Here is a 16,593-nt window from a genome sequence, read left to right on the forward strand (position 1 = left end):
AATGCTGCATAAATAATAAATAAATGAATCTTAAAAAAAATAAGTGTAAAAAGAATAAACTCTTTCCTCCCCAACATTTTGGTCATGGTGTTTTGTTTCATCATAGCAATTGAGACCTTAAATAAGTCACATATTAATGACTTTTTAATAACTTGTGTCTTTATTTATTCCCAGGGTACAAGTTGACCTTGGTGCCCAGTGAGATGGCTCAGCAAGGACATTTGCCTAGCATGATGAATTTAGTCCCGAATGCACTGACTCTTGAATGTTTTCTACTGACCTCCACACAGGCTGGGGTGTGTTTGTGCAGTAAAACAGTAGGATACATAATAAAGTCAGATAGTACAATAAAATATTTCTCCAAGGGCTGAAGATGTACCCCTAGCCTAGCATGTACAAAAAGGAAAGGCAACAACAAAAACTTCCCCCAAAGCCTATCACATTCACAATGCATAAAGCCTCTGCTCAGCACCCTTTTTTCTTGCTTATCATTTTTTTTTGGGGTTTTGCGTTTTAGTTTTCAGACTTCCACTTACTGAGCCACAGATACAAGCCCTTGACAGTAACTGTGGGTAAGTCTGGACTGTTGAGAATTGGTCTAGTGCTGTGTATTCTAATGCTAATCACTGGCCCCACGATCTGGTTGCTGCCCAGATCTTGAGGTCTCACTACACCAGTCTTTGTTGTGTAAACCTTTGCTCTACTAATTTAAAGTTGATTGGTTAATAAAGTTGCTGTAACTGGGCAGAAGAGGAGGAGCTAAGCTTCCTAAGCTTGGGGTCTCGGGAGCACAAACTGGGATGACAGAGAGGAAGAGAAGATGTAGCAGGAGGAGAGAAAGCCAAAGAGAAGGGGCAGTATGGACCATGAGCACATGGCCTTGAGGGCTAGCCTGATAGAACAGAAGCAGCCCAGACAGGAACAAATTAGGCAAGTAACATGGGGTGTGTGGCTGGGAAATAACAAAATAGCTTAGAGGGTTGATACCCCTACCCAGTTACTGTGATTTAAAGCTTTCATAAATCCAAGAGGCTTCTGTCTCAATTATATGGGAACTAGGTGGGGTAGAGAAGCCCTCAAGAGTCTAAAACCCACTCCACAAGCCCTAAAGAGTATAAAATCGCCATATGAATGCTGGACAGTTAGGGGGCCTGTCCATAAACCAGCATGTGAGGTCAATCCCCAGAAATTCTGTCTTAAAATATAAGATGAAGAGTGATCTAGGGAGACACCAGAAGTCCCTCTCTGGCTTCCACATGTACAACTTGAAAATATATAGATGTACAAGCAAACCACACACATGCCAAAAAAAAAAAAGACTGAAAAGTAAAAATATATATAATAATTGGCAATTAAAAAGGAGAGATTCTTGAATCATTTCTTTGAGGCAAATAAGTTATACAGAAATCAAGGACTAAGAGGTTTAAATATCCAAAGTACTCATAGGTAGGACTTAACATCTAATGACTGGACATCTCTAAGTAGCCATTCATCAGCCTAGAAGGCAATAACCTGACAAGGAACCTGTGACAGAATGTCTGAAAAAAAGAGCAGGAGGGAGACAGGGACAAAGGCAGGGAAAGGAAGGAAAAAAAAACAAAGCATGTCCTTATCTAAAATAAAACATCAATAAAGACCTAAAGTCCCAGAAGCACTACCTACCTAAAGGATACTGGGGTGTCAACATTTATGGATGATATGATAAGTCTATGATAGGTATCAAAAGTCAGTGGTGGAGTTCTGTGCTTTTTCAAATCCATAATAGTGTAATAGGAATACATTCTAAAAGGGCATTGTGCCCTCTTTTTGACTATCAGACTACTCAAACAATGGGTCTCCCCAAATGAACCCTCTACTGGAGGAGGAGGCTGGAGCCCAGAGAGAGCCAGAGGAAGAAGTATCAGCTAGAGAAATGCCTATCCCTTGGCAGACTGCTCTTCAGACTGACACAATTGTGAGGGACCACCTTGGCCAGAAGTCTAGTTATGCCTACCTCACCTTAATCTGCACTTTTCTACCAAGTTAAGACCCTGCAGATGGATCTGGAGAGATGATGGATCTCTGTCCCTCTTCCCAATGTGGCAAAGTGAGCGAGTCTCCTCTTCTGCTTTTAGCATTAGTTTGGCTCTTCTAATGAGCTTTCCGAGAACAGCCGACCAAACCTGCCTTGTTGAGGCACAGGCTGCAACTCTAAGTCACTAACAACAGAGCTGAACACACGGCCCAGCAAGAGGTATCTGCAGCCAGCCAAACCTGAAGACCTGTGCTAAATGCCCAGGATCCACATGCTGGAAGAAGAGAGCTGCCTGAAAGTCCTCTAAAGCCTCCACTCGGAGTGGTATACTCATGCCCACATGCATACACATACACTTAGCACACAAATAAATGATAAAATGTAAACAAGCAACACCACTCTGTTATAGGAGATTAGAGGTGGTGGCTTTGGTCCCAACATTTAACCTAGTAATACAGCAAGGCAACTTATAAATCCAAGGGGAAGTTTAGAAAACTAGTTTGTACGATGAGTAAATTAAGTACATGTCAAACCTAAGAAAAGTATAGGGTTGTTTTTTGTTTGTTTGTTTGTTTTGTTTTGTTTTTAATCAATAAGCATTAAAAATAAAATTTATACTGGTGGTCATGATGACATATGCCTGGAATCCTAGCACAAAGCAGCTGAGGCAGGAGGATTGCCCCAAGTTTGAGGCCAGCCAAATTCCTGCCTCAGAAACAAAAACAAAACCAAAAAACAAAAGAACAAAGTATGTCCTATAAGTTGAACACTATTTCACATGTTAAAAATTGTAATAAAGGCCAGCCATGATGGTACATGTCTTTAATCCCAGCACTTGGGAGGTAGAGACAGATGGATCTCTGTGAGTTTAAGGCCAACCTTTTCTACACAGTGAATTCCAGGACAGCCATAGCTACCTAGTCAGACCCTGTCTTGAAAAAAAAGATGTTTTTTGCTAGGATGTACAAACACACAACAAGAATGCTTGAATGAACTTGATATACTAACCTTAGATTGATCAAGGACTTGAAGTTTCTCACATTCCATTTCAGATTTTTTCCAAGGATTATTACATCTTTGAGAAGCTTCTTTTTCTTTCTTCTTTAAAGCAACCTGTTCATCTGTAAATAATGTGGTTTTTAAAAAAATATACAAAAACTGTAAGAAAAAAAAAGAATCATGTAAACAAATCATAACCTTCTGAAAAAGTACAAACTAAAACACAGAGGTAGTCACCTCTTTTCTGTTTGAGAGGAGATGCCTAACAAGGCAGAAAGAAACTTTGAAGGATATGGTATAAAAGAAAACACTGAATCAGAACCAAACTTAAGTCTTTTTATTTATCAGTCATGTGAAACAGTTTCTCGCAGTATACTTTGTTGTGCTAACCACTCTGCAGCTCTACCTTCCTATGTTATTACTAACAGACTTACCAGGTACATAGCCAAACTTCAGGGTCAACCTCAAGCTCAACCACTTTCTACCTAGGTAACAGACAAACTGCTATTTTGCCTCCTAGCCTTTATTCTTCCATAAAATGTAGTAATAGTATTGCCTACTTCCGAGTAGGGTTTACCACAAAGTAAGGATGTTAGTCATTTCTCACTAACTGTTGGAAGTGGAAAAAAAAAAAAAAAAAAAAAAAAAAGCTAAAGCTATAGGCTAGTGAGATGGCTGAGTAAAGGCGCTTGCCACTAAGTCTAACAACTTAAATTCAATTCTAAGACCCACATAGTTGAAGAGAAGTGACCCTTAGAAATTGTTCTCTGACCCAGACATATACAAGCTACACATAATTTTAATTTTTCTAAAAAGTAAAGCTCCTAGGTACCATAATACACACACACACACACATACAATTTTTTAATAAAGCCATACCTCAAGCCATAGGATTTCTATAACAGAAAAACTTAAACAGAAAGGGTTTAGGAGTATTTGCAGTGCTCCATAAGGATACTAGTGACATGCTGCTCTTGGTGCACACTGCATAGTACCAAAGACAGAGGGCAATGGGAAACTCCAAAGCTGCTTGGTTTACAGAGAACTACATATGGTAAATGTTATCAGACAAGAAGACAATACACTGAAAGGTAGTATCCACAATACCAATATGCCACAAGCCAGCAAAACTATGATAAAAGTACAAAAATTACCTAGATCTTTTCTCCACTGGGCTCTTTTTGCTTCCAACAAACCTTTATCACGTTCCCTTTCCCCCAGAGTACTGAATATGTCAGCTGGTTTCCATCCATTGTCTCTAAGATAAAATACAAACACATAAAAATCCAGGAACCTTATCACTGTTTCTATGTGACTGACTGCATAAATATTCAGTAATAAGTGTTTAAATGGCCAAGTCTTCAGAGAATTCCCATGCAATGGACAAGCAACTACATATTCTACAGATATACCCCAGAAACACATGAGTCACCTACATGGCAACTTTCTGCTCACACTGTTGAAATGCCTCTTGAGCTCTACTGAAGACATGCTCATTTTCACTTGACGAGGGTGAAGCAGCCTCCGCTTTTTGCAGTATTCCTGTAACACTCACATCCTTTGGCTGACCAGGCATACCGATTAAATGTAAACTATCTTGACCTAGGAAATAAAATGCATATTTTAAAATAAAGGCAAGTCCTAGGCAAGCCTACGATACAGAGACCTTGCTTCAAAAAAATAAATAAATAAAAATAGGCAAGTACAGAGCTGCAGACCTTTAGGCCTAGCATTCAAGAAGCAGAGGCAAACCAATCTCTGTGATTCAGCCTGGGCTACACAGTGAGACCCAGTCTCAAACAACAATAAACTCTTAAAACAGTCCTTGAAATATCTGCCAAAAACAAACAAACAAAAATCCAGAAGCTCCGGTATAGCGGTACATACCTGCAAACCTGGCACTCAGCAGGTAGAGGCAGGAGGACCAGCAGTTAAAGGTCGGCCTAGGCTACGTGAGGGCATTTCAAAAGTGAAAAAGAAAACAAGAGTGTAACTTGGTCAATAAGAGGGCCTGCCTTGCAGAAACAGAGCCTTCGGTTTGACCCAGTACCACATAAACCAGCAAGCACACAGTGCAAACCTATGGCCTCAAAGGCATTTGGGAGGTAGGGACAGGAGTTCAAGACCATCCTGAAAACAGTATCTGCAGTAGCAGCAGCAAACTGATATACTTTTTGTTTTGAGACAGGTTACTGTGTTGACTGAGGCTAGCCTGGCCTACATGAGACCTTATTGTAAATAGATAAATAAATCAAAAGCAAAGAGAGAAACTTGGGCCCAGAGATTAAACAGCTGACTCATGGCCACAGCCATACAACTTTTAGCATCAAACAAAAAAGAAAGCACTGGGCAGTGGAGGTGCCTTTAATCCCAGCACTCAGGAGACAGAGGATGAGGGAGCTCTGAGTTCAAGGCCAGACTGGTCTACAGAGTGAGTTCCAAGACAGCCAGCGATTGTCTCCTATGCCCAACCAGTAAGTAATTCCATCCCTAGCAATGTGTAAACAAGCAAGGTCATGCATGCCTGTCTTAGCACTCAGGAGGTAGACACAGAAAGACAGTTCAGTCATCAGCGATGGACTGTGTATGAAGCCAGCCTGCTTACATGAGGTCTGTTCGACAAACCAAAACCAAATCCTCCATTCACTCTTGTCAAAATACTTTATATTTAGGACTTAACTGATAATATTTAAAAATATATATTATTTGTTACTATATAAATAACTATATCATAATATAAATCACAATACACACAAGGCAAATGCAAATAGTTTAATAAAGACCCAGGACCTTGTTTTTCTTATTTACCTGTGGAAGTTTCCTGTGAACTATGTGCCCCAGCTACCATAACTAAACCAAGTGCTTTATTAGAAGGTTCGTATTTTACCTTCAACATTGTGATTCCTCCTGAATGTGTTACTTCTCTTAAAGAGGAAGGAGTACATAAAATGTACGTAACCTCAGGGTTGAGTAAAACATCTTAACAGTATTGATGTGAGCTCTCACTTTACCTAATAGTGAGATATAATCCCGAGCAACAATTCCAGACTACAGAAAGCCAACTTCCTTTATTTTACAAATAACACAGACTGGGAGAAGGAGCTCCACTGTGAACACGTGGGGCACACGGAACTTGCCTGGCCCCACGCTAGCTGTGTGGTCCTTTTGTGCTCACTGCCAGTTCTTCTTTCATCTCACTGTATTTACTAAAATTTTGGTTATTTCGAGTACTTTCATAGTCACAATTCCTTAGCTCAAAGCTGAAATTAGGTTTTTAAAACATAACCTTGATTGGTGAAACAGAAAGCCTAAAATACTATTTCTATGGATAAATCTGTGATTTACACTGGTGAAAGAAAGGTACAGCCACGGGACAAGAATGGAGGCACAGGTAATACAAACAGCAGCCAGAACAGTGCATTTCTGTCACTCCAGTCTTCACAGAAGCTTATCTTTTGAACACTTGCATGCAACCCTTGCTCACCTCAGGTTTGTGGTGCTCCTCCTGCCTTGGTCTGCTGAGTCCAGGTCTGAAACCCATATCTGGGATATTCTAACTGCCAAGCTATCTCTCCAGCCCCCAAACCAGATATTGTAAGATTACTTTAAGGCCAGGAATCATGGCACATGCCTTTGGTCCCAGCACTCAGGAGGTAGAGGTATGTGGATCTCTGTGAGTTCAAGGGAATCTTGGTCTATGCACAGAGTTACAGGACAGCCATAGCTATATAGAAATCCTGTTTCAAAAATTAAAAAAAGAATATTTTGAGCATTACTTTCTTATTTTTTTTGAGACAGGATTTCTTTATGTAGCCTTGGCAGACCAGGCTGTCCTTGAACTCACAGCGATCCGCCTGCTTTTGCCTCCCTGAGTGTGTACCATTACAACCAGCTGAGCATTAATTTTAAAATATGGCAAAAGTATAAATCAGTTTTATATATTTTATACATAAGGAAAAGACTGTGAACAATCACTTAATATTACTGCACGTTAAATTAGATTTTAAGAGGCACAGTTACAAAAAAAGCCAATGAATCTGAAATTCTAAAGTACATATTAGGCAAATTAATAGTTAATAAAGTTTAAGGAAAATCTTACTTGTTTCTTCTTCCTTTCCATTTTCAGACAGGGACAGAGATCCGTTTCCTGGGTTTACACTCATCATCAAAATCTGTCGTAGCTGGTCTTGGGTTAGACATACCAAACTGCTGTTCATGTTTTCGGGCGTAGTATGCTTTCTGCAAGGCTTCTGTTTAGCCACTAGACAAGCATCTGTGCTGTTTATAATCTTCTGTACATTAGAGGTTGTGGGCAAAATCTCCTTTTGGAAATGAAGACAGTCTTTTTCTGCATACTGCTTACTTAAATCCTTACTGGGTGAAAATGTTGATCTACTTTTTTCAGGTTTTGCCTGTGAAGTATTTGAACTAAATCTCTTCTTTTGAAAAAGGTTTTCATTCCCAGTGTAAGTATTTTGAGTTGATTTTAGAATGTGTCCAGTTTGTTTTGCTCTTAAAGGACATTTTGCAATCTTGATCTTATTTCCCATCTGTTAAAACAAAATTTTATTCTTTACGACAGTGCATGAAAGAAAACTCACATGACCATTTTGTCTGGAGACAGTATTGCTATGTAGCCTAGGCTGGCCTGGCTCCTCCCATCTCTTCTGAGATGACACTATGAAACTCTATATCCAGCTAACGATCATCATTTTTTAAATATGTTTTTTAAATTTAAGATTTATTTATTTATACAATGTTCTGCCTGACAGAAGAGGGCACCAGATCTCATTATAGATGGTTATGAGCCACCACGTGGTTGCCAGGAATTGAACTCTTAATCCCTGCGCCATCTCTCCAGCTCCAACAATCATCGTTTTTAAAATCTGTGATAGATCAGGCCTCTAAACTTCTCATTTTGCTCAATCAGATACTACAGCCATAAGATGCTGTTCACCTTTGTAGACTTTCTCCTGAAAGATTCAACAGTGAGAAATGATTTCAATTCCAGATAGTGAGGGCTACAAATAAGGCCGTATGTGCTAGGTCATCTCCACTCCACGTCAGCTTTGCACTGGGTGCCTCCAAGTTATCAGTCCTTACTCCCTGACTATCTTAGCTACTTGGGTCACCCTCTCTCTAATACCAGTCCTGTGCTCATTCCTGCTGTGTTCACATCCACACAGGTCATTCTTCTACCCTCCTGGCCATTCACTTCCTCACACTCTCCTCCAGATGGCCTCAGTCCCCCTCCCCACCATCATGATACTGTAAAGTCCCTGTTAGGACCCGCAATTTCAAGCTCTAGATGGACCACCACCTCCTGTTCTCCAGCTCACTCCTGCCCACATTCAACTCTGCCTGCTGCTCACCTGTGCTGGGACCTATCATCTGCTCGTGCTAACCCCCACTTGTTCTCATTTCCCTTCCTAACAATCGTAAGTATCATCACCAGCTAGATTCATTTCTTTTTCATTCTTTACTCTGCAGTCCGTCTCACATACTAAGTAAACCCAACTCTAGAAAAGTCCAATTCTTATAGCCTGTAAGCAGCAATGGAGAAACTATGGTCACTGCTTTCATTTACACTTGTAACCAAGAATATCCAGTAGGCTACCCAGCAGTCCTACATTTACCAAATCCATAACCCTCTCACCGTTAGTAATCACTCATCCTCCTCATGCACAAAAGCCCTCATATTCCCCCTATCCTATTCTCAGTTGAAGATTTAACAATTTAATTGAAAATCTTATACCTACGTATTTAAAAGCTGACTCTAAGAGTCTGTCCCTGAGCTGGGGAGATGTCACAGTGGCCAAGAGTGTGTTCATAAAGAAAACCAAAGTGGACCCACGTTTGGTTCCCAGCACCCAGGTCAGGCAGCTCACAATTGCCAGCAACTGCAACTCAAGGAGATCAAATGCTCCTGGCCTCTGAGGTTTCATGTGCACAGACCTACACGCCAAAACACAGGTCCATATATGACTAAAAATAATCTTAAAAAGAAGTCTGTCATCAATTCTCTACTAACTTCTGTGCTCAAACTACTGGTCCTTTCTACTTACATACAATTTATAAGGTCTTCATTTTAAATTTTAGTTTACATGTACAGGTGTTTTGCCTGCATGTATGTATATAACGTGTATAGTGCTGAGAAGTCCTGTAGTAGAGGAAGCCTGATGGGCACCACCTTCTGGATCCCCTTCTCAAGATTCCCAGAGACCAGAGTGCTGGGAATTGAACCCAGGTCCTCTGGACGAGCATTCAGTGTGTCTAACTACTAAGCCATCTCTCTCCACCTCCCATAAATCTCACTTGGGGACAAGGCACTGATGGATGATCAATTGATCTCTCCCACTTCCTGACAATCTTCACTTTCTCCTAAAAAACTTTCTCTTCAGCTGGTTCAAAAGTACCTGAATACAACCATGCTATTATTTTACTATCAAGAAAATATTTAACCTCAAGCCAGGGCTGGTGAAACAGGCCTGCAGGCCCAGCTCTTCTGGAAGCTGAGCCAGGATGTTGCAAATGCAAGGCTAGTGTGGGCAGCTTAGTGATATTCTGTTGTAATAAAAAGTAAAAAGTAAGCAGAGGGTTCTGGGTATTAGAACCCAGTATTAGAGGACTTGCCTAGCATGAGTTGGGCCTTGAATTCTATCCCCAACACCAACACAACATCATCCTTTGGCTTTCATTTTGTCTTCTCCTAAGACTCCTTCCAACCAGATGCTTACCCGTACACCACCACTGCTCCAGGTCCCCAGTAATATCTATACTGCTAAATATAGTCACTAGTTCCCAATTTTTCTTACTTGACCTATGAGCTGCACCTGAAGCAGCTGACTACTCTCTACACCTTCTCTATTGCACCTCCACAACTCTGTAATTTGATTCTTCTGACCTACTATGTGTGTGTGTCTGTGTACACACACGTCTCTCAATCCAAGTATGTATCATCATACTTTCTCTTAATCATTCTCTTCACTACCCATCCTTCTGACTATTGAAGATGAAGTGCCTACAGGCACAAGCTCATGTGTATGGGTGAGCATGTGTGTCCACGTGGAGGTGAGAGGACAATTTCAGGTACTGTTTTGCAGAAAATGTCTATCTTTACCCCACAGGACAGGGTCTCAATATGCAGTCCTGGTTAACCTAGAACTGATTTGTAGACCAAGGTGGCCTCAGACTCACAGAGATTTGCCTGCCTCTGTCTCCTGAGTCCTGGGATTAATCATGTGCACTAGCATGCCCGCTTCCACCTTGTTTTTGAGTCACGATAGCTCACTGGCCTGGAATTTCCAAGTAGGCTGTTGGATGACCAATAAACCAAGTCTACCATTTCTGCCTTTCCAGTGGCACCTGGCTTCTTCACCTGGGTTCTGGGGATGGAAGCAGAGTTCTCATGTTCTTGCAGCAAGCGCTGTACTAAGCTGCCTTCCTGGCCCAGCCCCATGGATTTCCGTAGATACTTCAAAGCCTGCCTCTCTTTTGCTCAGAATAACATCTCCCATCTCAGTTACCCATAACAAAAACTTTGCAGTTATATTTGACTCCTCTTGCATATACTCTATATTTTTTAATGTTTTAGGTTTTGTGTGTGTAAGCATTCTGCCTGTACATATATATGCACCCTGTGTACCTGGTGCCAGCAGTAATGAACCACTATGTGGGCACTGGAAAGTGAACCCGAGTCCTCTCCAAGAGTATCAAGTGCTCTGAAATGCTGAACCATGTATGTCTCTAGCCTTGTAGATACCATCTGTCAAATGCTATTTGCTGGATCCTGAATCTGACCACACCCTAGCATCACTCCTTACTCCTTTGCCCTAGGGTACTAGCTCTCACGTGAACTGCTATCCTCACTTCCATCCTTGCTTCCCGGTCTATTCTCAACACACTGATTTACAACACGTAATTCAAATCATGTTTTTAATCCTTAAAAGCCTCCCATGGCCTCTGCTTATGCTTGGAGGCAGCACTGAATTTCTCACTGTAATCTACTCTTGCCTCTTCTGCCTCCATACCTATTTAGAGCTAACTTTATTTTCATTGACTGCTTGGTTTTCGAGACAGGGTTTCTCTGTGTAGCCTTGGCTGTCCTAAACTCATTTTGTAGACTAGGCTGAATTCACAGCAATCTGCTTGCCTCTGCGTACCTGAGTGCTGGGATTACAGGTGTGCACCACCATGCCTGGCTCTTTTTAGTATTTTTTTTTTAACTTATTATCATTTGTGGGAATTGTTTCTCTCCTTCCACTGTAAGGGCTTTGCGAATCAGACTTGGAGGGAAACACTTCTGCCAGCTGAACTATCTCGCCTGCCCTTGACCTCATTTTCTATCTTACATCTTACAAATACATGAGCTTTTTAGATGTTCCTCAACCTCAACAAGACTGCAGCACTGGTCAGTCTCTCTTGTTACAACACTATAACTTCAGGTTCTGTGCAGCGCCTCCCCTCACTGGCTTCCGACCATCGCTCGAGGACCTTCCCTCGGGCCTATTCTACCCTCTGGCAGTTCTTACTCCTCCCCAGTGCTGCTAGGCTCCTTATGTCACCTTGTCTCTCCCCTCATTTTTCTCCACAGCACCTTTGTCTTATATTAACTTACTTTTCTTAGTTCTTTCCATTCCATACCATCCTAACGTAAACTCCACAGAACAGACTTGTTTTATTTGTTCACCTCTCTATCCCCTGTACCTATAACATTAGTTCAACAGGATGGGTGTTAAATACATTTTGATTGAACGTCTTTAACTATGCCTCATATGCCACTGAATTCATCATTGCTTCCAAATTAGCCTCCTTTTCAAAAATACTCACATTTCTATGACACCACTGTTTTATTCTCAAACAGCAACCATGAGATCATATTTGACTCTCTTCCTTCAAGGTCTCCCTTAGCTAATTAACATATATATAGCATATACGTTTTGAAATATCTTCGTTATGTATACAAAGACAAGTCTAAATTTGGGTTTTCATTGCTAAATTATATCTTGTCTATCCCATCTATCCATCATTTAAACTACTTGCTTTTTCTATGCTTAACATTATGAAAAAATGTTAGGAATACAAGAAAATTATTAAGAAAAAAATCCTTGCTGTCAAACAGTAGATTAGATACCCTGAGACCTTTCATCACTTAAACTTTCCCTTTCTTGCAATAAGTTGCAAAGCAGACAACCATCCTGGCTCTTTGATTAAGCTCCTTTTGTTACTTTCTAAAAACACCTCCAGCCACCACCCACAGGATTTCTTTATTACCCTTATCTCCTCACCCTGTTTATTCCTGGCTTTAGTATTTTTGTGTATGTATGTGTGTGTATATATAGCGTGTGTGTGTGTGTGTGTGTGTGTGTGTGTGTGTGTGCGTGCCTGAGTATATGTTTATGCACTATATGTGTGCTGGGCCCACTGAGGTCAGAAAAGTATTAGATCCTGTGGAACTGGAGTTACAGATGGTTAGGTGCTGCCATGCTACAGGAATAGCCAGTGTTCTTTGCCTCTGAGCCATCTCTCCAGCTGCTGGCTTCAGGGTTAGATTATATCAGCCTCTGGGGGTACTTTTTACATCCCTGGAGCTTTTTCAATATAACTACCAAAATGACAGGTGACAAGTTAAATATGTACCATAAGTTAGATGAGGCAGAGATGACATTTTCCTCATATAACAGGTGTTAACGTATTTCCAAGTTACCCTGCACAGTTGCACAAGAAGAGGTTGTAAGAGCCTCCAATATTTCAAGAAAATTGAGAACACAAGATTTTACATCCTCATTTTTAGACTTAAGTCATTTTAGAGCTAGTCACAGTGGCACACACCTGTAATCCCAGCAGTCAAGAGGCTGAGGCAGGTGGATCTCTGTGAGTTTGAGGCCAGCCTGGCTTACATACCAAGTTCCAGAACAGATAGGACTATATAGAGACACTGTCTCAAACAAAACAAAACAAACAAACAAAAACCCAAAACAAGTATTTTAGTTTTTCAAAAGTCACTTTATCAAATTATCAACATACTGCACATGATCCAAAAAGGCGACCCACGCCTCCCACCTCAGCTCATCTCCAGCCACCGTCGTTCTCCAATTCTTGCTGTCTTGACTCTTGAGCCTTTGGTGTGTCACAGTTCATCACCTTAGTTCTCTAAGCATATTATCGCATTCAATCTGCTAAGTGTGGCACACTCAGGAACAGACATTAAAAGCCACTTCTGGACCCTTTCCTCCCTTGGAACCACCATGTAAGTGCAGTGTCTGACCAGGTGCTCCCTACACAGTTGTGAATGACAAGTAGCTGGTTGTCCCGTTATAATAATATGTCCTACAGAGCTATAAAGAAAACTTAGATTATGGCTACTTCCCTTATCAAAATTCCTATACTGAGCTGAGCTTGGTAGTGCGTACCTGTAATCCCAGCACTGGGAGGCTGAGGAAGGGAGACAATGGAGTTCTAGGCTGGCCTGACTTCCACAGTGAAATTACATCTTTTAAAAAGTCTTTAATGGATTCCCCTCTAGTAAGTCACACCATTTTCAAGGTCCTTGAGCATAAGTGCAAACTCCACCTAAACACATCTCCAAGGTACACCAGTTTTTACAATCAACTTGTTTTTCCTGACTTGGCACTTTGTAATATTTCCTGTAAGCCTGGAATATACTTCTCTACTTCTTTAACTAGAAACTAGCTCCCACATCTCTAAGCTTCTAATTACACAGACACATGATGGATGAGCTGTCTCTTCATTTCCTACAGGCAAGAGTCAGTCTCCAGTGTTGTCTCCTTCTAGGTATCTCTAGAGCGCCTCTAAGTCTTTCATTATAGTCACACATGACCCATGCTCTTTTAGGAAACAAGCGTGGTGGATCTTTCTCTTTCCCTTTTCTGAAGCAGACAAATAAAGCGAAGTGGAGCTCTAGGCCATGGTGGAGCTTCACAGTTGCTGAAAGTCTCTGCTGGACACAAACCTACCAACTGGAGTAAAATAACTAGGCTTATTCCACCATGTTCCTGTTGTGCCATGTCAAGGCACAATTGGTCCAACTTTAAACAGCACCTATAGCTCAATGCCAAAGAGGACTAATGAAAGGAGGCAACATTAGAAAGAAAGAAAGAAAAAAAAAAGGTCAGACTTTCCTATACAGATTCAGTTATGTTCAGGTTACTGAGCAAGAAAAGCAACCTGGCCCCAATCACTCCCATGAGCTTCCTGGACGAAAGGATGTCACAAAACACCTTTTTGTAGTATGCTGCTCTCTTACCAAGTTCATCAATACTTCTTACACTATAAAGATGACGTTCAGGTTAGGGAGCTAACCCAGTGATTAAAGTGTTTGCCATGAAATCATGAGGACCAGTATCTGGATGCTCAGAGCACACATTAATACATAAATGCTGGGTACTTATCAAGGCCCATCTGTAACTCCAACAGTTAAAAAGCAAAGACAGGGAATCCTCTGGAGAGAGCAGCCTAGCTTGACCAGCTGTCCCAGCAAGTTCCAGGTCCAACTGAGAGACCATGCCTCAATAAACAGAACCAAAGAAAATATGCATTTTATATATGGAGACAGGTAAGATCAAAATCACTTGGCTTACCTTCACAGAAACTTTTGATTTATGCTCTACAAAAGAAAATAAAATTACTAAACTAGAAAGCCAAAACATATTAAGGCAGAGACAAAAGAAAATGTTAAGCACTAATTAAGCTGTTAGGGTAAAAATACTATCTCAGAAGCATTAACTGTAAGCCCCCCTGAATACTCCACCTTTACAACATGGTGGTTCAAGCAGTACCTCCCACTTGATTTTTATTTCCATTATAAACAGAGGGTGGTGGGCAGCAAGCAAATAACTCGATGGAGAAGACTGAAAACCACACTGAGTTCAAATTCAAACACTAACAGGTAATAGTAAGACCTCAGCAACTGGTTATACTGTATAAATTTAACTTTCTTCCACGACAGCTTGTTTACATGCAAAGTACATAATTACCTGAACCTGCATTACTTATTAGGCAACAAGGTATGCTAACATCAAAAATATACTACACATGAAATACATGTCACGAACCAAAACTGACAGCAGAGATCACTGTCACAATCTTACTTTACTTGGATAAATGTCAATTTGAAGACATAAGGGAAAATGCTTTGTCGAGCGCCATTTAGCTATATTACAAGCAAAATGGCTATTAAACTACTACATATGCTACATACAAACTTAAACATTTTAGACTTCCAATAATACATCGTACCATAGGGAGACAGTATTAGCTTGGTTTTTCCATCCAGTAATTCGGTTTCAAGCTTTAAACCATCTCTGCAATATAAAAGAAAATTGTTTTGACAGTTTCAATTAAACAGTTTAACTAAATAGCAACCAGAACTAGTTATATGAACCTTGAACGTGAACCCATACCTTTGAATGTATCTAGGAATCATGTGGCCATCTAAGCCAGGTTTTTTGATTTGTTTCTTTTAAGTCATATAGCCCAGGCTGAATTAAACTCACTTTGTAGGCCAGGCTGGCTTTGAATTCCTGATCCTCCTGTCTGAATCCCCCTCAAAGCAGTCTTTACATGTCAAAAGCACCAGCATAAAGAAACGGGAAACACTACCAGCAAAACGCATGTTGTCTATTAGAGTCATCAAAGCTCTACTGATGGGATGGATTCCACACAGCATTTCATTGTTTAACGGAGGTGGGCTTATGGGTCAATGGACAATATGAGGACGACCTTAGAGAAAATAGACCAAGAAGTTAAGGGCGAGCAGGGAGACTAGCAACGCTAAACTCAGCGTTGCCTTGGTGGAGGAAATCAAAATGCCTCCGTCTGTTAGAGAAGACAACCTGGGATAAGTAGCTCGTCCACTGCAGGACGACGACCAGCTCCTGTATCCGTTAGCGGGCGACGTCGGAGGGTACTCAAGTTGGAGAACCCCCACTCCGCCGCCCTAGCACCTCGCCCTCTCGGGCGCCGGGCCCCCCCGACCGCCACAGCCCGCACGGGGCCCGGAGCCCCGTCCGCCTCTCCCGCACGCCTCGCGCCGGCCAGAGCCCAGCCCCGCGCCCAGGGAGCCCCCGCCGGCTTACCCCAGGTTCATGGCCCCGCCGCCCGCCCGCCGCTCCCCGGACCACCGCTGCACCCGGTGGCCGCCGCTGCTCAACAAACTCTGCGCCGATTGGATGCCGGGGCCCAGCCCAGCCAATCAGAGCGGCGCGTGCTGGTGGGTGCGTCAGCTGGTGTCGGCCTTCCCCGAGCGGCTCGGCACAGCGTCCGGCTCAGGAGCCGCCTTGGCTCGGACGGAGGTCTGCAAATTCGCAGGAGCAACAGCTGTAACCGTCCTGTTTCATATTGGAGATCTATCTTAGCACAAAAAGACTCGAGGGACTGGGGCGCGTTTGTGTCTGGTCTTTTCCTGTGTCTGCATCCATGTCAAGCCTTCTTTGAGTGCTGGCGCAACCTGTCCGTTCATCGATGGTGCTGTCCCGGGGCAGTAAGAGGCAAACGGGTCTGCCTAGGTCGCTGACCAGAGCCCAGGCCACTAATTCGTGTGAGCAACCCCTGCTGCTGCT

At 41.9% G+C, this 16,593-nt stretch overlaps 1 protein-coding gene across 5 annotated transcripts in view; it reads right to left on the bottom strand.

Moving 5' to 3' along the window:
* Positions 1-16,205, bottom strand: part of Ccdc66 (coiled-coil domain containing 66) — a 33,046-nt gene extending 16,841 nt beyond the window's left edge. Inside the window, exons 1-7 of one of the 5 annotated variants that reach the window (XM_021662416.2) lie at positions 16,111-16,205; positions 15,272-15,336; positions 14,614-14,639; positions 7,113-7,563; positions 4,450-4,615; positions 4,168-4,271; positions 3,023-3,135 (exon numbers count right to left, since the gene is read on the bottom strand). In XM_021662416.2, the coding sequence (XP_021518091.1) occupies positions 3,023-3,135; positions 4,168-4,271; positions 4,450-4,615; positions 7,113-7,563; positions 14,614-14,639; positions 15,272-15,336; positions 16,111-16,121 (936 nt within the window). In that variant the 5' untranslated portion in view covers positions 16,122-16,205. Of the gene's footprint in view, positions 1-3,022; positions 3,173-4,167; positions 4,272-4,449; positions 4,616-7,112; positions 7,564-14,613; positions 14,640-15,271; positions 15,337-15,634; positions 15,911-16,110 lie in introns of those variants that run through there. The other 4 variants (XM_060390768.1, XM_060390767.1, XM_060390766.1 and 1 more) reach the window with 4 other exon arrangements.
* Between the last annotated feature and the right edge of the window lie 388 nt (positions 16,206-16,593).

This window comes from Meriones unguiculatus, chromosome 9, assembly GCF_030254825.1.
Source record: "Meriones unguiculatus strain TT.TT164.6M chromosome 9, Bangor_MerUng_6.1, whole genome shotgun sequence".
In the NCBI taxonomy this organism is placed as follows: Eukaryota; Metazoa; Chordata; class Mammalia; order Rodentia; family Muridae; genus Meriones; species Meriones unguiculatus.